Genomic DNA, 22,871 nt, shown 5'->3' with positions numbered 1-22,871 from the left:
AATGAGTCATGGACCACTACATAAAAAATTAATGATGTACTGTATGGTGACTAACATAATAAAATAAAATTAAATTAAAAAAATAAAAAAACCCAGAAACCAATGGGGAGTTGGAAGCAGAAGAATGACATGATCTAACTTATGCTGTATTGAGAATAAACTACAAAAGGGCAAAATTAGAAGTAGATCTGTTAGAAGGTGACTGTAATAATTCAGGCAAAAGATTCTATTAGCTTGGGCCTGTGTGGTGGTGGTGGGGGTGATGAAAAGTGGACAGTTTCTAGACATTATCTGAGGTAAAATGTGCAGGCTTTCCTTATAGTCTGGATGGACCAAGAGAAAAAGTAAGGAAATCCAAGGTTTTCAGTCTGAGTAATTATAAAAGGATGGAGTTTCCGTTAACAGAAAAAGAGAAGATTATTGGAAAAACTGGTTTTTAGTAGAACTGAACTCCTGTTCAGTTTTTAAAAAAATTTTTTTTTAATTTTTACCAATTATTTAATTTTTTACTGAGGTATAACTGACATACAAGTATTACCTTAGTTTCAGGTATACATCATAGTGCTTTGACATTTGTATACATTACAAAATGATCACAATAGGTCTAATTACCATCTGTCACAAAGTGAATACAGTATTATTAACTATATTCCTTATGCTGTATATTTATTTTATAACTGGAAGTTTGTATTTTTTGACCCCCTTCACCCATTTTGCCCCATCACAACCCCCCTCTCTGGCAACCACCAATCTGTTCTCTATATCTTTGAGTCCGGGTTTTGTTTTGATTCCAATTAAAAGTGAGATCATGCAGTATTTGTTTTCCTTTGTCCAACATACTTAGTGTAATACTGTAAATAATACTGCAGTGAACACAGGGGTGCATTTATCTTTTTGAATTAATATTTTTGTTTTCTTTGGATACCCAGCAGTGGAATTACTAGATTGTATGGTAGTTCTATTTTTAGTATTTTGAGGAACTTCCATACTTTTTCTATAGTAGTTGTACCAATTTACACTCGTACCAATAGTACACAAAAGTTCCTTTTTCTCCACATCCTTACCAACATTTGTTATTCCTTGTCTTTTGGATAACAGTCATTTAGACAGGTGTAAGGTGGTATCTCACTGTGGTTTTGATTTACATTTCCCTGATAATGAGTGACTTTCAACAACTTTTAATGTGTCTGTTGGCCAAATGTATGTCCTCTTTGGGAAAATGGAATTTAGGTCCTCTGCCCATTTTTTAATTAGACTGTGGTTTTCTTCATTATTAAGTTGTAGGATTTCATATATTTTGGACATTAACCCCTTATCAGATATATGACATGCAAATGTCTTCTCCCATTAAGTTGCCTTTGCATTTTGTTGATAGTGTCCTTCTCTATGCAGAAGCTTTTTTGTTTCATGTGGTCCCATTTGTTTAGTTTTGCTTTGTTTCCCTTGCCTTTGGAGTCAGACGCAAAAAAACTCTGCTAAGACTTATGTCAAGGAGATTACTGCCTATGTTTTCTTCTAGGCTTTACGGTTTCAGGTTTTACATTCAAGTCACTAATCCATTTCGAGTTAATTTTTTTATATGGTATAAAATAGTAATCCATTTTCATTCTTTTGCATGTAGCTGTCCAGTTTTTCCAACATCATTTATTGAAGAGACTGTCCTTTCCCCCCCTTGCCTCCTTTATCATAAATTAATTGACCATATACATGTGGTTTACTTCTGAGCTCTCTGTTCTGTTCCATTGATCCATGTGTCTGTTTTTATGCCAATAACCATACTGTTTTGATTACTACAGCTTTACAGTATAGTTTGAAACAAGGAAGTGTGAAACCTCAGATCTTGTTCTTTGAGTAACTGCTTTGGTTATTCAAGGTCTTTTGTGGTTCCATATACATTTTAGAATTATTTGCTCTAGTTCTGTGAAAAATGCCATTTGAATTTTGATAGGGATTGCATTGAATCTGTACATTGCTTTGGGTAGTACGGTCATTTAAACAATATTAATGCTTCTAATTCATGGGAATGGAATATATTTCCATTTGTTTGTGTCTTCAAATTCTTTCATCAGTGTCATAGTTTTCAGTGTACAGGTCTTTCACCTCCTTGGTTAAATTTATTCATAGGCATTTTACTCTTTTTGATGTGATTATAAGTAGGATTTTTTTGCATTTCTCTGACAGCTCATTACTATATAAAAACACAATAGATTTTTTGTATATTAATTTTATACCCTGAAACTTTACTGAATCCCATTCATTAGTTCTTACAGGTTTTCTTTCTTTTTTCTTTTTTTTTTTTTTGGTGGAGTCTTGAGGGTTTTCTATAAATAATATCATGACACTGGCAAATAGTGACAGTTTTACTTCTTCCTTTCCAATTTGGATATCTTTTATTTCTTTTTTTTGCCTAACTGTCCTTGTTAGGATTCCAATATTATGTTGAATAAAAGAAGGGACAGTAGGATTCCTTGTCTTGTTCCTGATCTCAGAGGAAAGCTTTTGACCTTTCACTGTTGCATATGACTTAGCTGTGGGTTTGTCATATATGGTCTTGAATACGTGGAGGTACGTTATCTCTAGACTCACTTTGTTGACAATTCTTATCATAAATGGATGTTGAATTTTGTCAAATGCTTTTCTGCATCTATTGAGATGATATGTTTTTATCTTTCATTTTGTTAATGTGGCATATCACACTGATTGATATGTGGATGTGGAATCATCCTTGCATTTGTGGAATATATCCCACTAAATCATAGTGTATGATCCTTTAAATATATTATTGAATTCAGTTTGCTAATGTTTTGTTGAAGATTTCTGCATCTGTGATCATTAGGGATTTTAGCCTGTAATTTTCTTTGGTATCCATGTCTGATTTTTGTATCACAATAATGCTGACCTTGTAAAATGAGTCTGAAAATGTTCCCGTCTCTTCAATTTTTGGGAAAAATTTGAGAAGAGTAGGTATTAAATTTTCTTTAAATGTTTGATAGAATTCACTGATGAAGCTGTCTGGTCCTGCTTTTATTTGTTGGGAGGTTTTTGATTGCTGATTCAATCTCCTTACTAGTAATTGTGGTAATCAGAATTTCTATTTCTTCATAATTCACTCTTGGAAGATCATGTTCCTAGGAATTTATTTTTTTCAAGACTGTCCAATTTGTTGGCCCATAATTAATTGTTCATAGTATTTCTTTGGTATCAGTTATAAGTCCTCCGCTTTCATTTCTGATTTTACTTATTTGAGCCCCCCCCCACTTTTTTTTGGTTAGTCCAGCCAAAAGTTTGTCAATTTTCTTTTCAAAGAACCATCTCTTATGATTCATTAATATTTTCTATTACCTTTTTATTCTCTATTTCATTTATTTCCATTCTGACTTTTATTATTTCCTTCCTTCTATTAACTTTTGGCTTTGTTTATTCTTTCTCTAGTTCCTTTAGGTGTACAGTTAAATTGTTTGAGATTTCTCGTTTCTGGAGGTAGACCTGAATGCTATGAAATTCCCTCTTAGAACTGCTTTTGCATAGATTTTTGTATGCCCTATTTCTGTTTTCATTGTGTCTAGTTACTGTTTGAGTTCTCTCTTGATTTCTTCTATTACCTGTTAATTGTTCAATAGCATGTTGTTAAATCTCCAGATTGTGATTTTTCCAATTTTCTTCTTGTAACTGAATTCTAGTTTCATACAATTGTTGTAGGAAGGGATGCTTGGCATGATTTAAATTTTCCTGCATTTATTGAGACTTGCTTTGTGGCCTAACACATTATCTATCCTAGAGAATGTTCTGTGTGCACTTAAGAAGAATGTATATTCTGCTGCTTTTAGATGGAATGTTCCACATATATCTATTAAGTCCATCTCATCTTAAATATGTCACTTAAGGCTTATGTTTCCTTATTTTCAATCTTGATGACTGATGTAAGTGAGATGTTAAAGTCCTCTACTATTATTTTATTGCTGTCTATTTATCCTTTAGGTCTGTTATTATCTACTTTATATATTCTGGTGCTCCTATGTTAGGCACATATATATTTATAAATGTTATATTTTCTTACTGGATTGACTATATCATTATATACTGCCTTTGTCCTTAATTACACTCTCTGTTTTAAAGTCTATTTTGTTTGATATATGTATAGCTACACCAGCTTTGTTTCCATTTTCAAGGAACATCTTTTTCCATTCCTTTGCTTTCAGTCTGTATGTGTCCTCACATCTGAAATGAGTCTCTAACAGGCTGTATATAGATGTTTCAGGAATTCAGTTTGAACATGTTAAGTTTGAGATGTCTAATTGGACATGTAAATGGACAAATTCAGTAGGCAACTAGACATAAAGGTCTGCAGTTCAGAGTAGTTCAGGATGCAGTTATAAATTTGAGAGTCGTAGCACAAAGATGGCATTTAATGCAATGAGGCTGGATGCGACCGTCTAATGAGCAAATCTAGATAAGAAAGAACACATCACGGTCTAGGCTCTGAGTAACTCCAATATGTAGAGATCAGGGAGATCAGAAGAGACCAGCAAAATCAACTGCAGACAAAAAGGCAGAAAATAAACCAGGCATGTATGTCTACCCTGAAAGTCAGGGTTTTAAGGAAAGTGTCATCAACTGTGACAAATAAAGATGATCGGTCAAGTAAGATTAAGACAGATAATGTCCATTAGATCCAGCAACGAGGAGGTCACTGGAGAGTTTAAGGGTAGTTTTAGTTGCAGTGAAGGCAAATAACTTTGCAATGGGTTCAAGAGAACCAGAGGAGAGAAACTAGAAATGGTGGGTAAAGATAAGCCTTTGAGAAATAAGATAACAGCTGAAAAGAAAAATGGGACTACAGAATCATTTTATTTTGTTTTGTTTTGTTTGAAGATGAGAGAACAGCATGTTTATATATTGATGAGAATAATCCAATAATAAAAGAAGAATTACTGGAGTAGTATTTTAAGAGAGAGAAGAGATGGACTTTAACACACAGGTGGAAGGAATAACCTTGGCTAGATCATCTACTGTAATTGAGGAGATGGAGTTTTGGGAGCAGATGCAGGTTAAGGGGGCTAATGTACTGGTAGGGAATTAGGAAGTTCTTTTCCAGTTACTTCAAATTTTTTGGTGAAGTAGAAAACTAGACTATCAGCTGTGAGGATGAATAAGAAGGAATAATGAGAAAAAAGAAAATATGAAATAGTTGCCTAAGAGTCAATTAAACTATGCAAAAGATTAAGACAATCACACACTTTTTCTGACAGAAAACAAGAATAAACTTGGTATCTAAATTTTTCCCCCTATCACATGCCAATGGTATGTTCCACCATCAAGTTAGGTTTAGCTCCAATTCCTATGCCTTCTATAACTGTGGTTAAATAGCTGATGTGTGCATTCATAGCCCTCAGGTACTATGATATTCTTAAATTTCAAAGATCAAATGATATTCAGTACTCTGTGTTTAATGAGGCAAGAAAATATGTAACAATTTAGATTTATGTCAGTTTGAGATCAACTTCAGGATACTAAAAAAAAGGCTAAATATATAATTAAACACCCCACTTTCCCAGACAAAGGAAACCTGTTGATAGTGTGCTTATACAAAGATTCAAACAATATATCCTCTGGGTAGAATGATGTGATTCTTTTACTCAGTAAGTAAGTTACACTTATCACCTGATCATACTGTTATGATGAATCTATATTACAACTATTCAGACCAAGAAATAAGGAAATGCAAAAGAATCTCCAGTTTCAAAATATAGAAATGGAAGGAAAACTTCCAAACTTGTTCTATGAGGCCAGCATTACCTTGATCCCAAAACCAGACAACGACCAATATCCCTGATGAACATGGATGCCAAAATTCCCACCAAGATACTACCCAACAGGATCCAATAGTACATTAAAAGGATTATTCACTGACCAAGTGAGACTTATTCCTGGGCTGCAAGGATGGTTCAACACTCACAAATCCATCAATGTGAAAGGACAAGAACCGTGATCCTCTCAACTGATCCAGAAAAAGCAGTTGACAAAATACAGCAACCTTTCTTGATTAAAACTCTCCACAGTGTAGCGATAGAGGGAACATACCTCAATATCATAAAAGCTACTTACAAAAAGCCCCCAGAGAATATCACTCTCAATGGGGAAAAACTGACAGGTTTTCCCCTAAGATCAGGAACATGACTAGATGCCCATTCTGACCACTGTTAATGCAAGCTGTTACAGCCACTCTGGAAAACAGTATGGAGGTTCCTCAGCAATCAGACAACAAAAAGAAATAAAAGGAATTCAAATTGGCAAAGAAGAAGTCAAGTTCTCACTCTTCGCAGATGACATGATACTTTATGTGGAAAACCCAAAAGACTCTACCCCAAAAGTGCTAGAACTCATACAGCAATTCAGCAACATGGCAGGATACAAAATCAATGCACAGAAATCAGTGGCATTTCCGTACACTAACAATGAGACAGTAAGAAAGAGAAATTAAGGAATAGATCCCACTTACAATTGCACCAAAAACCATTAGATACCTAGGAATAAACCTAACCAAAGAGGTAAAGGATCTGTACTCTGGAAACTACAGAACGCTTATGAAAGAAATTGAGGAAGACACAAACAAATGGAAAACCATTCCATGCTCATGGATTGGAAGAACAAATATCATTAAAATGTCTATGCTACCCAGAGCAATCTACACATTCAATGAAATCCCTATCAAAATACCATCAACATTTTTCACAGAGCTAGAACAAATAATCCTAAAATTTGTATGGAACCAAAAAAGACCCTGAATAGCCAGGGGAATGTTGAAAAGAAAAAAAAAAAAAAAAAAAAGCAAAGCTAGTGGCATCACAATGCCTGATTTCAAGCTCTATTACAAAGTTATAGTCATCAAGATAGTATTGGACTGACATAAAAACGGACACATAGACCAATGGAACAGAAGAGAGAACCCAGAAATGGACCCTCAACTCTGTGGTCAACTAATCTTTGACAAAGCAGGAAAGAATATCCAATGGAAAAAAGATAATCTCTCTTCAATAAATGGCACTGGGAAAACTGAACAGCCATGTGCAGAAGAACAAAACTGGACCATTCTCTTACACCATACACAAAGATAAACTCAAAATGGATGAAAGACCTCAACAAAAGACAGAAATCCATCAAAATCCTAGAGAAGAACACAGGCAGCAACCTCTTTGACCTGACCACAGCAACATCTGTCTAGTCATGTCTCCAATGGCAAGGGAAACAAAAGCAAACATGAACAACTGGGACTTCATCAAGATCAAAAGCTTCTGCACAGCAAAGGAAACAGTCAACAAACCTAAAAGGCAACCTACAAAATGGGAGAAGATATTTACAAATGACATATCAAATAAAGGGCTAGTATCCAAGATCTCTAAAAAACTTATCAAACTCAACACCCAAAAAACAATCCAATTGAGGAATGGGCAGAAAACACGAACAGGCATTTCTCCAAATAAGACATACAAATGGCCAAAAGACACATGAACAAATGCTCCACATCACTTGGCATCAGGGAAATACAAATCAAAACCCCAAAGAGATACCACCTCACACCAGTCAGAATGCTAAAATTAACAAGTCAGGAAACAACAGCCATGGTGATGATGTGGAGAAAGGGGAACCCTCTTACAGTGTTGGTGGTAATGTAAGCTGGTACAGCCACTCTGGAAAACAGTATGGAGGTTCCTCGAGAAGTTAAAAATAGAGCTAACCTACGACCCAGCAATTACACTACCGGGTATTTACTCCAAAGATACAAATGTAGTGATCCGAAGGGGCACCTGCACCCCAATGGTTATAGCAGCAATGTTCACAATAGCCAAACTGTGGAAAGAGCCTAGATGTCCATCAACAGATGAATGGATAAAGAAGATGTGGTGTATATATACAATGGACTATTACTGAGCCATCAGAAAGGATGAATACTTACCATTCAGTCTGACATGGATGGAATTGGAGGATATTATGCTAAGTGAAATAAGTCAATCAGAGAAAGACAATTATCATATGGTTTCACTCATAGGTAGAATATAAGAAACAGTGCAGAGGACCATAGGGGAAGGGAGGAAAAACAGAATGGGAAGTCATCAAAGAGGGAGAAAAACCATGAGAGACTCTTAAATATAGGGAACAAATTGAGGGTTGCTGGAGGGGAGGTGGGTGGTGGAATGGGGTAATTGGTGATGGGCATTAAGGAGGGCACATGATGTGATGAGCACTGGGTGTTATATGCAACTGATGAATTATTGAACACTACATCTGAAACTAATGACGTACTGTATGTTGGCTAACTGAATTTAAAGGAAAAAAAAAAAGATTCTCCACAGCACCTTTTCATCCAGGTCTGAACTACTGACAGCACTGTTAAAGATGAATTTCTGCATTACCACGATTTAGACCAGGAAATAACATAATACAAGATCCCCTAGTACCTCTTCATCCGAGTCTGAACTTTTTATATGTTCACTGAAGTCTCCCAGCTTTTCACTTTCACAGGTCTCATTAGTAACTTCCCCTAAGGAAATGTTTTCACCTTTGGAATCATATTTTAACTCATTTGCTGAAAAGAAATAATATTCAACTGTAGAAGCTTCATACAGCAAAATAACTAAATCATTCAAAGATTGTTCTAAAAATGAGTTAGAATTCAGAGACTCTTTTAAAGTCCAATGTGATCAACGTGAAGTAGTTTTCAGTAAACTATACAATTATTCCTCCCTCTCTTTTAAAATAACTCCACTATACAATATAAAAAGAATTGGCACTAAGACATAATTGAGATATATCAAGATAAATGTAAAAATGTTTCTTATGTCCAGCTACATTCAATATATTTTTAAAACTTGAAAATCAAAATACAATTAACTTTCAAAACATTTCCTGTGAAGTAAGGATCCAAGTATTTAAACTTATGATTAACTGTTAATTATAAAAAATTCTAATAAGGATTCAGATTTAAAATGTGATAAAGCTTAAACATATATTTCCATTTCAAAATAAGGCCACAAAAGTTTCTAAGGTCAATGATCTATCATCCTTCATAGATAAAGCTCACAAAGTTATTTACTAACTAATCAAATGGAAAATTTCTCAAAATCTCATCTGCCAACCAAGCAATTAAAACTGAGGAAAACTGACAAACCGTAAAACATATAGTTAACAGACTCTAAAATGAAGAGCTTCCTATTTAATGAATTAATTTTGAGTAGGCCCAAATAGAGATATAAAAAGATACTTCAATACTGCGTATTTTGAAAATGTCAAATTTTACCTGCTGATAAGGAAGCACAGATCTCTGACTTCATCATTCCAGGATCCAGTATAGGAAGTTTTCTATTATAAAGCAAACAGAGCTTGAACATTATAAAGGATTCTACACAGAACTATCTACTTCTCTAAACATTATATACTACCAGCACTAGTAGCTGGTGAATATCAGCTCAAGTCCTCCAAGGACGGAGTACTACACTGGAGCTCAGAACCCAGCATACCCAAGTAGATTCCTCATCTGGTTCTTTAATCACACACATATGCCACAATTGTTAGGGAGTGCTGCCATTCAAACAGTTACTCAGAGAGAACCTGATGACGTGTATCAAGCATTCAAAACAATTTTAAAATATTACACCAATATAAGCTGACACTTAACTTCTATTCTGAAGTATGTGTATATATATTTTACTGCCAATGTAAAAGGAAGATAGTTTGAGAACAGTTTGAATCTTTTTTTTTGTAGTCTCTAAAGACAACATACGGTCTAAAGGTCAAGGGTACGGAAATCAGAGTTTAACCAAGGTGGCTTCAAATATTGTTCTGCCACTTAACTATGTCAACTATAGCAACATTATGTAATTTCTTTGAATCTAACCATATCTGTAAAATGGGAATTACCACCTATCCATGAAATTATTATGAGGATTAAATGAGATAAAACGTTTTTAAAGCCAATAGTATAGGGACACCTGGGTGGTTCAGTCGGTTAAGCATCTGCCTTCAGTTCGAGTCATGATCCCAGGATCCTGGGATCAAGTCCCACATTGGGCTCCTTGCTAAGCAGGGAGCCTGCTTCTCCCTCTGCCAGCCTGCTTGTTCTCTCTCTCTCCTTCTGACAATAAATAAAATCTAAATACAAAACAAAACAAAAGCCAGAAAAAAAAAAAAAACAATAGCATAGGCTCAACAAATGAAAACTACATCTCCAGGAGCCACTTAAAAATAAATGGCCAAACATTATTCCATTTTTTAAAAATCAGAAATAATAAAAGTACACAGAATACAAAAAACACCCATAATCCCACCATGTTTTTCATTTAATAAATTAGTTTTATTAAACCTATCCTACAGCTCTACAACTGCTCATTGGTTCAGGATTACTTCCTACCCATGAAAGAGAAAAACCAAATAAAACATTTCATATACATCATTCTTTCTAAAGTCTTTGGAAAACATGAAGTGTTTGCTCCCTGACATAAAACCTAGAAACAATCAGAAATATACAGTTTAAAGAATGAGAAAACAATAATACAAACACAAGACTTGTAATATGGAAATCTCCTCCCTAATTCTTTCCCTCTTTTAGATTCCCTCTACTAAATATCTACATTTTAGTATTTCTCAGGTCTCTCCAACTCAACATGTCTAAATTTGACATCATGACCAGAACACATTCCCAATCTCGCCCCTTCATATCAGAGAATTATAATGCCTTTCTTTGAAATAAGAGAGAAACCAGGTATCATTCTTAACTCCTACCTCTGATTAATCAGGCAGATTAATCAATCTTCATGTCCTAAATCTCTCTCAAATACACTCCCATTTCTGTTTGAAGTCATCATGTCCTAATTATGGCCTAATTATTACAATAGCTCCCTACCAATTTATTCTCCACACCAGAGCTATAATGATTTTTAAAATGGAAATCTGGTCTATTTAAAAGTCCTTTGGTGAATCCCTATAATTCTCTTAGGATAAGTTCAAACTCACCATGACTTCTAGTTTATCTAGGATGGTCTGTTTATGCCTGTTTTCCAGGCATATCTTATTAAAATCTCCTCATTTCACTTTCAAAAGTTTTACAGTTCAGAAAATAAATTCTATGGTCATCCTATTTGAAGGGTCCTTAATGATTGAGCTTTCTGCACATTTTGTAGCTTTATTTCTTGCCATATGAACCCTAAGCCTTGGGACGTTATTTCTGTTTCTCAGTTACGACATGCCTTTCCCTATGGGCCTTTACATTGGCTAGTTCTTCTATAACAAAATTCTATTTATTTTTCTTCACCAATTGGCTAATTCCTGCTAATCCTTTAGTGTTCATCTTAAATGTCATTTTGACCAGGAAGCCTGTAACATCTTGCACTTCTCCTATCCCATTTGATTGTACTGGCTTAATTATCTGCCTCTCTTGGTGGATCAAAAGCTCAGTGAGCACAAGGCCCATGTGTATCTAGTTGTCTCCGCATACTCAGCACCTAACATCTTCCTGGCCCGACACTAGGGAGACTCAAATGAAGATGCCTCTCCTGTCTAGGAACTCACATACAAACAGACATAATATACTGAGATATGTGCCAAGAGAACTATTGGAACAAATTCCTAGAATAACAGCTCAGATGAGATTTGAAGGGTAACAGAATAAAAAGAAAGGGACTTCCAGGTAAAGAAACATGCAGGGGTGCCTGTCATGCAGGGGCGCCTGGGTGGCTCAGTGGGTTAAGCGTCTGCCTTTGGCTCAGGTCATGATCCCAGGGGCCTGGGATCGAGCCCTGTATCTGGCTCCCTGCTCAGTGAGGAGTCTGCTTCTCCCTCTGCCTCTGTCCCGCCCCCCCCCACCCACTCATGCTCTCTCTCAAATAAATAAAAATCTTTAAAAAAAAAGAAACCTATGCAAAAGGATTCAACATGACATACTGTGAAAACAGTGAGCTGATTGTTGTGCTTCTTTCATTAGCCTTTCACTCCCCTATCCTCCCCACTAAAATCATAGTTGTTGAAGAGAGAATGGATGCAATCCACTAAAGAACCTTAAAAAGACATGCCAAGCAATTTAGACTCTATCCTCAGGTGGCTGAAAGCCACTGAAGCAATGTAGCAGTCACTGGCAGATCAATTTCTATTTCAGAATATCACTATGAAGGAGGATAAACTAAAAGAATTCAGGAAGATTAACCAGGGGCTCATTACAATAATCTAGGAGAATGACGAATGAAATAGCAGTGAGAATTGAGAGGAAGGAAAAACTGAGAGAGATATTAAAGTAATAACATGAATACAATTAAGTGACCCAAATAGAGAAGAATTGAGGGATGTTTTTGCAGTTGCTAATTATCCTGAAAGTTACATTCTCAAATAGGTATAGCTCCAGACACATAGGTTATTCCTGCAAAAAATAAATAAAATTAAAAAATAAGAAGGTATAGCAAGTGTACTGCTTTAACTTGAAAGTACTATATTAAAACAGTATTTTTTAATATTGCTAGCATAGTTTATAAGCGTGAGAAACTTTTTACTATGAATAACTAACAAAGAAGGTAAAATAGCACAAGTAATTTAGTTTTGAATTTGAGAGCCATAAGAGGTTAAATTAATCTGAATTAAAAAAAAATAAAGCAACATTATAATCCACACAAATTATTTTATAGTTTTGCACTGGTGGAGTAGAAAGATACAGCTCTGCCTTGATGGAGTGGGAAAGTTCAAAAATGAAGGAAAGAAAAAAAATAAGATATAATCAGAGAGAGAGACAAACCATAAGAGACTCTTAATCATAGGAAATAGACTGAGGGTTGCTGGAGGGGAAGTGGGTGGAGGGAGGGGGTAACAGTCACGGGCATGAAGGAGGGCACTTGATGTAATGGCACTGGGTGTTACAAACAACTGATGAATCACTGAACTCTACCTCTGAAACTAATAATACACTATATGTTAACTGAATTTAAATAGAATAATTTTTTTAAAATGAAGGGTAGGAGGAAGAAAGGAAAGAAACAGACTTGGGTGAGGCTACAGAAGAAGTACAGGGAAGCAAAAGAGAAGATCTGAGCAAAAAGGAGAGGGTTGAATAAAAGAGGCTTCTGAAGAACTACATGGATTACATCAAGTTTATCCTCCAACCAGAGCATTTTACAAGGGGACGATGAAGTTTAATGTGTTCCACCCAGGACTTTTTTTTATAAAGCAAAATAAAATACAAAATATGATACAACATCCCTTGTAGTAAAGAAAATATTGTTTTTATACATCTATTGTTTCACATATTCCTAAGTATGTACTGGACTATAATGCAATTATGTATCTTTACTAAGGATAATTGACAAAAAGATGGAACAGAACTGCTCTATAATAATTACTAGCAGAACAAGTCTGAAAACTATTGCCCAAGAAAAATTCAGGATGGTACTGCTTTCTTTAGAGTTAACTAGCTGCCTTGTGGTCGGTGTTCATTTATTTACACATTCACGTACTCTGTTTCTGAACGGGACTGCCACAAATTTACTAGGGCAATTATTCTGCAAATACTAGTCGCCAAAAACAGAGAAATATTATCCAATTCATTGGCCAGAGGTTGCCTAACCTGATACCATGGTGTGAGGTGCTAGGTCTCCTTATAGTACAAATAATTACTCTATCAAGTACAATACCATGTATTCTGGCAAAGACAAAAAACAATGGTTTATGTGGTCCAAAAGAGACAAAAGTAAAAATCAGAATGACACTTCATACTATTCCACCTGCCACTTTAAAGAGATGAGACAGAAAAGAGATCAAAAGTAAATTAACATCCTGTGGCAAAATACAGAATAATCGAATTAAAGCCATAGATATAACCAAAATGCCACTCTCCCAGCATTGTTTTGGGCTGGGGAGACAAACTTCAGAGCAGGTTACCCTGGGTTCAGATCTCAGCCCTTACTAACTTACTAGCTGTGTGTCCTTTGGAAAGTTAAACACTTTGATTCAATTTTAAAGACAGCTAGTTTTGGAGGAAATGAACAGACATTTTTCCAAAGAAGACACACAGATGGCCAATGGACACATGAAAAGATGCTCAATATCACTAATCATCAGAAAAATGCAAATCAAAACCACAATGAGAGATCACTTTATACCTGTTAGAATGGTTAAAATAAAAAAACACAAGAAATAACAAGTGTTGGTGAGGATGTGTACCAATTTGCATTGGTTGATGCAAAGTTGATGCCCAACTTTCCAACCTTCTTAATCTGGCAACACCCTACTTATCCAGTCTTATTTCCCACTATTCATCAACATCTATTTGCTTTAGAAAGAAAGGATTCACTGTCTCCACTTATATATATTCAAATCTAGATGCCTGAGAAACAGTCTACTATAGTAGAAATTAAAAGTTTAATTCTCTCCCTTCCCTCAAAGTATGACGGATTGGGCTTGCAAAGGTAAATGAAACATGGACATTTCCTACCCTCAAGAAGTCCAAGAATTTAACAGATGAGAAAGATGTAAATTATACTACCATAAAATCAGTGCCATAGGCAAGGTAGAAAAGGTGCTATGGGAACAGAAAGGGCTCCTAACTCTGAAAGAGTCAGGAAATGCTTCATAATCTGCCCTACACAACCATATTCATATCTACCTTTATCTTCTGCCCACCTTTTCATTATGTTTCTCCCCCTTTGTTAAATCTAAATCAATCCAAACTTCAAGAATCAGCAGAAATTTTGACTTTCCCACGATGCTTTTCATCCCTTTTTTCTAAACTACTAGTATTCTTAGTACTTCAGTTGATTTTTTTTGTTTCAGACACATTTTTTCCTCCAAGGCTACATAATAAGTCCCTTGAACACCTGGCAGATTCTTAAAATCTCAATGATCCACTGTATAATATCAGCCAACTGAAATTTTAGGATATAATAAAATTGTGATTGAAGATAATCTTATGTTCTAAGTCCAGCACTATTACAGACATTCTCAGATCTCCAACTGTATTTACAGGCTACTTCAAAAACTTTTACCAATTTCACAAATTATACATTGCCAAGCTCATCAGTTCAAGTGTTAGTTAGTTCTGATATGATTTTAATAATTTGGATTTTAATATGGGTTTTAACCACTGTAGAGATCAACAATGAATAAGCATTCTAACATAACTTTAACATCTTACAAATTCTCCCTAACCAGGTCTGAGAACACTTCCCCCAATAATTGAATTAACTTAGGTTTGTCTACCTGTTTTAACAAAAGAGGCAGTCCAGAGCTTCTGACAGTATCTGGGCCTAACCCTCCCATCTTTAATTTCTGTTCCTGTAAAATGCAAATTCAAGTCTAAAAGGCTTCAACCTTACTGTCTTAGCATGAGGAAATAGTAGTATATGAACTAGCAACTGGTTGACAAAAGGGAGAGATTTCAAATTTGAAATTATATTTTAAGCTCCATTTAGTTCTAGAACCATTAACAACTTTCTGCACAACTATTAGCAGACCCTCTGGTTGTCATATCTCAAATTTTTCCCTGTTAAGTATATCCTAGCACTGTGGATGATTATAAAACTGGTATTTCTATTGCAGAAAAAAACTTAAAATAACTATTGAGAAAATTTTCAAGTTTACTTGAAAACCAAAATTTCAGAAGCAGATATGAAAGAAAAAAGAGCCAATAAAAGTATAATTGGTGCTTTTGAAATAAAGAGAAATGAAGTTCAAAGACAATCAGAAAAATCATCTGAAGTAAATTTGATAGTGCAAATCAAAACGGTTCACCTTGTTCAGGAGAACCAACTGACAAAAGAGGAGGAAGAGGGAGAAGGAAAAGAAGATGACAATGATGGAAGTGGTGGCAGCAGTTTAGAGGGGTGACAGACAATTAGTTTGGCTTCAGACTTTTATACAACACTCAAAGCCAGAAAGCAGGTAGGAATGATTATATAGTTGTAAAGAGGAAAAACGTAAATTGAAAAGTTTATACCCAATTTGCTCTTAGAAAACATTCTTATATATCCAAGATCTTAAAGAACAGAGCCATCATGAACTCTTCTTGAAAAAATAAACTGCTCTGAAATCTAGCCAACTAGTCAATATTAGAGGAAAGTAAAAGGATTGGTGGGTAGGGACTGAATCAATTTAAATACATAACTAAGAGTAAGAGTCTTTGGGAATTCAGACTACTGATGAGAATATTAATGACACAAGGCTTAACAATATAAAACTTTTTTTTTTTCTAAAACAAAAAAGTTGAGAGGCAAGACTGGGCAAAAAAGCCAAAGTGTACTGTTATGTTCATCTTTCATGTCAGGAAAGCAAAGCTGCTGTCTGAACTTAGAACACAATTTTTTTAAAAGTCACGATAAAACTCAAAATTTTAAATAATCTTTCTTATTAAGAGAGACATTTAGAAACTAAATTTCTTGTGATAGAGAAGTATATTGTTTCAGCAATCCCTTTAGGTTTGCTTTAGTCCCCCTCCCCTCTATTAAGAGTTAATAAAAGTGTTTTTACTAAAAACTGGCATGATACAATTTTTATAAAATTATATTTACCTATATGCCTAAATGATTACAAATTGTTAGCAATTGTTTTTTTTAAAGATTTTATTTATTTGACAGAGACACAGAGAGCGAGAACAGATAGGCAGAGCGGCATGCAGAGGGACAGGGAGAAGCAGGCTCCCCGCTGAGCAGGGAGCCCGACGCAGGGCTTGATCCCAGGACCTTGGGATCATGACCTGAGCTGAAGGCAGCCGCTTAACCGACTGAGCCACCCAGGCACCCCAGCAATTAATTTGTTATTTGGGGTGGTAGGATTCCCCCTTTTATACTTTTAATGTAATGAACATGTATCACTTTTTCAAAATCAGCCATTATACTAAAAAAAAAAGAACAGAAAACAAACTTTCTGCCCAATTCACAGTTTTCTCTTTCTACCTTTGGTGGTAGCTCTTTATCAACATCTTATTAGCTAACAGAGATGTTCGCTCTTAAATACAAAATTTGCTCTAATTTCCCTTTGTATTCCTCAAAGGAAGCATGGTATAACAAGAGTTAAAATCATGTTCAATAACTACCTTCTATTGAACCCCCTTACTCTTCACCCAGTGCCATGCTAAAACCAAAATCCTTTCTTTGATTAATTAACCCACATGAGCCGGAGGCAAGTATCTTCCCTTTTTACAAATAAGGTAAAATAATTTGCGTAAAAGGTCTCATAGCTGATAGGTGGCAAGGAGAAGATTAAAAAACTATAAAGATTATAAAGGTCAAGTTCCTAACCACTAATTTTTTTTTTCTTAAGCACTAATTCTAAAGTAAAACAGGCCTAAATTAAATCCAGATTATGTTATTAGCAGTGTGACCCTGGACAAGTGACAACTTGTCATCTTTATTTTTTCCATCTTCAAAATGGGCAGATTATCAGTCCTATCTCATTACATCACTAAAAATAAATAATAAGGCTCTTAATCCTCCATTTAGCAGATAGAAAGTATTCTATTTGGTGGTAAGTAACAATATATGGTATCACAAAAGTAACTAAATAAAATTTATAAATACCAGAGAGACTTAAGTCATGTAGCAGTGAATCTTAGCAGAAAATGTTTTCATGTTCCCTTTTGAGTCTGTTCACAAAACATTCCTTTATTCAAGTATTGTAACATATAAATTAGAGCTTAAAGAATCATAAAAGTTTAGTAAAATATGACATAATATAAAATTTGGACCAACCAGAATGGATCAAATTCCTGAGCACGAAGGTTACTACTTGGTTCCATTTTAAAGTTGCCTCAGGGAAACTTGCCCTCTTTGGGGGCTAAATCATCAGTTATAACAATCACCTTAAAAAGCAGAACCATGAGAAAATGCTATTTTCCTGTGAAAACTGGTTTAACTTTTGATTCTACTCTCAAGTCCTAAATATGTCAAACTTTTCTAAGGCTTCTATGTTCCTTAAAAAACTAATTTTTTATCTAAGAAGGAAGCCACAGAAGATGGGTTAAAATATATAGTTCTTAATAAATAACTTGGCTGAAATAAAAGTATATCTGCATTTTTGTAATAATTAAAGAAAAAAGGAAAACAAATTTACTTTTGAAAGAAGCAATATTAGTAACTTTAAAAGCCACTTTACAAACCATCTTTTTAAATTCTGAACAGCTAATCTGCCCCATTATAATTTCCAAGATATATGTAATTGTTTTATTTTGACTAAGAATAATGACATGTCCAGGTCTCAGCAGTAATATGCTGTATTACATTAAGTAAATAAATGGGTTTTTAAAAAATAATGGAGCTTCAATGATCACTGAATAAATTAGTGATACTTAAGAGCAGAAAGTGCTTTTGAAACCCCCAACAATAATCTGCACCAAAAGGCATACTTGAACATGCATACCTCAAGTCATCGCTTGGTTCTTTTTTTTCTGGAAGTTCCATGTGCTTAGAGTCTGTTGATTGGTGCTCTTCAGCAACATTGGGTTCCTGGTTTATCATAGGGAACTCTGAAGTAAATGAGAGCTCCCCTTCATTGGAGACCCCAAAGAGGTCTGGGTCATCTTGAATGACATCAATTAAGAGGACATCATCTTCATATGCTTTAAGAATATCTGGAAATGCCATTTTAATTTCTGAAAAGTTCTTAGTCATTTCTCTACCACTAACTTCAGAGGAAACTGGTTTGAATGTTTCCTGTTCATTAGAGGAGAAAGCAGGACTTTGCTCTATACACGCAAGATCACAAGAAAAAGTATTTCTTTCAACTGTCAGAGAAACAGCTTCCTTATTTGAAATAATATTGCCTGGTTCAGAGATGTGGTTGGATGGTTTATTAACATTACCTTGCTTTAAAAAGCTTGAAGAAATAATACAGGAATAATTCTTGCAGCTGCGTGAGTCAGAAATAGCTCGCACTGGAGTTACACTATTTTGTATTCTCAAAGACTGAGGTCCTAAAGTTACTGTAGAGAAATTTTCTTTATTCCTATTTTGTCTTACCTCTGCTCCAGATAAATTGTCAAGAAGTTCTAGGGGACTACATGCTTCTCTCTCTGATGACCTGGCATTTATTTCTTTTCTTTTTTCTGTTTTATTCTTAAGTAACGGAATTTTAAAATTAGTCAGCCGTCCTGTGTTCAGTATTTTAACCAAGTCTGGAACCACAAGGGTTTGCTTAGCAATGCACGCTTTTCGATGAATAGTTTTGCCTATAGAGTTACTTGCTTCTTGGCCATCCTGGGAAGCCACTGTCAGATTAAATTTTGTTAAATTCCCTCTATCTTTTTTTTTACTTCCTGTTAAGTTTTGAGGCACATTAGTTAGCTGAGTGTCTTCAGTAGTATTAGAAACTACCTCTGACCCACTTCTGCTTGGTTCCTCTGACTTCATCTTTTTATCATCAATTATGGGTTCCTTTATAATCATTAAAGTAGGTTCTACTGTAGAGACTGAAGACAAACAATTTAAATTAGAATCCGGTTTTTCTTTACTTGAAGATTCACGGTTTGTTTCTGTTATGGTGCTTTGTAATGATAATTTAGAATCAGTTACATGAGTTTGATTTGTTTGGTGTTTAAGAAAATCACCTTGCCTAAAACTTTCCTGAGACCCAGGCAGAAAGTTATTTGAATTTGGCAAGGAAGACTTTTTCCAACACTGGGCAGATATTCTAGCACAGGAATAACAAGGCCAAATTCTTTTACCAGTCATCGGTATTGTTCTGTGACAGCCTAACTTCAATTCTTCAGCTTCATTTCTCAAGTCTTCCCAAGAAGCTCTCTTTTCAATAAGATGGCAATCACTAGGTAATTTCACTACTGAGCTTTGCATCAACTTAAGATACTCTTCTGGCTCTGTGTTTTTAAATTCTAAGGACTCTGAAGCATTTTTTGTTTCTTCTTCTGAAAGTGGCTCAAGGGTTTTCTGAAACATTGCATTTACATGATGTCCAGGACTTGTTTTTTTTCCTGCTGTTTCTGGAAGACTTAATAAATGATCCATTGGGGAGAATGTATTGTGGTTTATTTTTCTCAAAACTTTTAAAGGACTTTTTTTAGCCTCTAAAGTCTCTGCTCCTTTACCCTCAGCACCTGTTTGGTTTTCCTGTAACACCAATTCAGACTTGCTATACACATTAGAGAAGTTCATCTCAATAATCATTTCATCTCCTTTTTCAGACACCTTCATCCTTTTCCTGGGTTTTCTCCCAACATTGCTCTCCACTATTGAGTATTTATTTTTTTCATTCTGAAGGCAGGAAAACAAGCCATTACTTTTACTTTGGTATAAATCAGTTTCTTCAAGCAATAACTTATTTACTCCCATTAAGTTTTCTCCAGTTTGTAAAAGCTGAGGAGTATTATTTGTGTCACTCTTATCTGCAAGACTCCTAAAGTTTTCTTTCTTTAACTTTGAGGAATTTTCTGGTACATGCATACATTCACCATCAGGCTTATATGAAAGGTTATTTTCATCATTACAACCCTTGGAATGGGGGAAACAATTGCAATCATGTAATTTTAAAATGGAATTACTTTCTACTCCAGGTGACAAGCTGTTACAAGAATATTTTGGAGTATTCTTGTACAGTTCATCTTGGAATTCAACCTTAATATTTTGTGTAGCCTTATTTTCAGTTATTTTTAAAGGTGGGCTTTCTAAGCTTTTAAGTTTCTTAATTCGAATTCTTCTTTTAATACCTTCTACCAAACCTTCCTTACCCAAAGACTGCAAGAAAGCCATACTTTGAAATTCACTGCACTCCACTGTTTGGAAAGATTCCGAACTGGTTAATAATTCCTTTCTTACCAGGTCAATCCCTGGCTGTGGATCATCACTTGAGGCTTCAGTAACTTTTCTTTTTTCCTTGGCTGATCAAAACAACAAAACATACCAGAAAAGGTTTTATGAGGAGGAAAAAGCAATACAACTTAAAATTTAAAAATTGTGAAGCCATCCACTTTTATTTCCCTGAATAGCTGTATGGGAATATGCAACTGCTTTTAAATGAAAGCCCTAATTTCTGTTAAGGAACTACATACAAACCTGCATAAATTCCAAGGCAGTTGAATAACCTCTAGCACCAATATCACTTCACACTAGCCAAAACGGATCACTAGTAGGAATTCCTCTTAAACTAATTCTGACCAAGGGCTCCTAACAGGGCAAACACCTTCTAAGAGAATTCCTGTTCTTCCCCCTCTCCTGTTCAACCACTTGCATCAGTGAAGCCCACGCAAATTCAAGTTAAACAGTAGTGTGAAACAACGATGAGACAGGCTGAGGTGCAAATGCTAAAATGGGAGCGACCCCTGAGTGCTTTCTTACTGTCTTCCCAACTGCAAGGGGAGCTCCGCCTCCTTCGCTTCTTCTAAGCCCTAAGGCTCTGATGGGTCCCAAGGCATCCTGGCCCCCCCAAGCCCTCCTCTCGCCGCCTCACAGCAGCCTTCCCAGCCCCGGACGCCTCACCCGACTTGTCACTTTCCACCTCTTCTCTCCCAGACGCCCGGGCCACCATTCTCCTCTTTTGCCTGCTCTCCTCTCGTCCCCCGGCCTCAGGGCCGCAGCCTACCGCTTCGCCTGGCCCTGGCCGCCGGCCTCGCTTCCTCGGGCCTCGCGCGTCGCCTTCACGCCCGGGGGCCGCTGCTGGGCCCAAGGGCAGTGGCCGCTGCATCCGCCCCGGGCGGCCTGCCCTACCAGCCGAGGCCCTCCGAGGCCCGCCGCCCCCGCTCACGGGAGCCCACCCACCACGCGAAACCTGCTCCCGCCGCCGCCGCCAAGCGCCCTCCGGCCTCCGCCCGCCTCCGCGCCGCCTGGCGTCTGGCTCGGGGCCGGAAGCGGAAGTGGGGTCTGTTCGCTGCCGGCCTGGGCAGGCTGGGCGGGGCCCAACGGGCGGCAGGGTCCCGAGCCGGTGCAGCCCGAGGTTGCAGGCTTCACTGCTTGCGACTGTGGCCCTTGGCGCCTTTCTAGGCCAAAGCCTCCTGGAACCTTTCAGGGCTCTTTCTCTTACCTGCTACCCTTCCCGCTTGACCGCTCGCAGAGACAACTGCCATCCCAAGCCTCCGGGGTCCGTTTCCATCAGCCTTCTCGATGTATTTACCCACATCCTATAGGCACCTCAAGCTCTAGAGGTGCAAAACTGAGCTTATCTTTCCTGACAAGCTCGCTCCTCCTGTGTTGGTGGATGTGCCACCATCCACTCAGTTGTCTAAGCCAGGAATCCAGAAACCATCAGAGACAACTTCTTTCCACGTCATCCCCCTCAGCCACATTCATTACATCTGCTTGATTCTACTCCCTGTTTGTCAGCCACTCTCCCCTTTGCTATGACTTTGACTCTGGCTCTCAGAATTTGATTGATCTGCTGCATCAACCTCTTAAATTATATTCATGCCTCTGTCCTTGTGTAACCGCACCAACCTTGAGATCGCTCCTTGGTGAGTCAGAAATTGCACCAGACTGAGTTGTGGCACAAAGAAAACTTCATTTGCAGCAAAAAAAGAGATCATGGGGGCATAGCTTCCAAAGCCATGACTCCCTCGCAGGGGTGGATGGATTCCTTTTATTTAGGGCTAGATGAATATTTAGCTAGAGAAGCCTTGTCATCGTATGTAGAGGAGAGCATAGGATCGTGCATGTGCCTTAAGAAAACATGCCTATACATAAGGTATGTTATGTAAAAGAGGCTCAAGCTCTTCCTTGGGTGGAGATTTTAGTATTATGAGGTAAAAGTCGTCATCGATCATTCTACAGGTCACTCTATGGTCCATCTGAGCAAGCGTGAGTCAGGGGTTAAGTTCAAAGTGGTCTGGGTGGTCTGGGCTGGTTGGAGCAGTCGCTATGGCTCCAGAGAGCTTTCACTTTGATTTGCCTAAATTAAGAGATAAGCTG

The 22,871-nt window shown here is 36.7% G+C and overlaps 1 protein-coding gene across 1 annotated transcript in view; it reads right to left on the bottom strand.

Annotated features, from left to right (window-relative positions):
- TOPAZ1 (testis and ovary specific TOPAZ 1) overlaps window positions 1–21,654 on the bottom strand; it is a 117,711-nt gene extending 96,057 nt beyond the window's left edge. Inside the window, exons 1-4 of the mRNA XM_088026836.1 lie at window positions 21,450–21,654; window positions 18,382–20,851; window positions 9,296–9,357; window positions 8,457–8,584 (exon numbers count right to left, since the gene is read on the bottom strand). Of these exons, the coding sequence (XP_087882962.1) occupies window positions 8,457–8,584; window positions 9,296–9,357; window positions 18,382–20,851; window positions 21,450–21,654 (2,865 nt within the window). The remainder of the gene's footprint in view (window positions 1–8,456; window positions 8,585–9,295; window positions 9,358–18,381; window positions 20,852–21,449) is intronic.
- Between the last annotated feature and the right edge of the window lie 1,217 nt (window positions 21,655–22,871).

This window comes from Eumetopias jubatus, unplaced genomic scaffold (assembly GCF_037043125.1).
Source record: "Eumetopias jubatus isolate StellerSeaLion01/CBP00866 unplaced genomic scaffold, mEumJub1_p1.0 scaffold_1, whole genome shotgun sequence".
NCBI lineage: Eukaryota > Metazoa > Chordata > Mammalia > Carnivora > Otariidae > Eumetopias > Eumetopias jubatus.
This window is presented reverse-complemented; position numbering and strand designations above follow the sequence as displayed.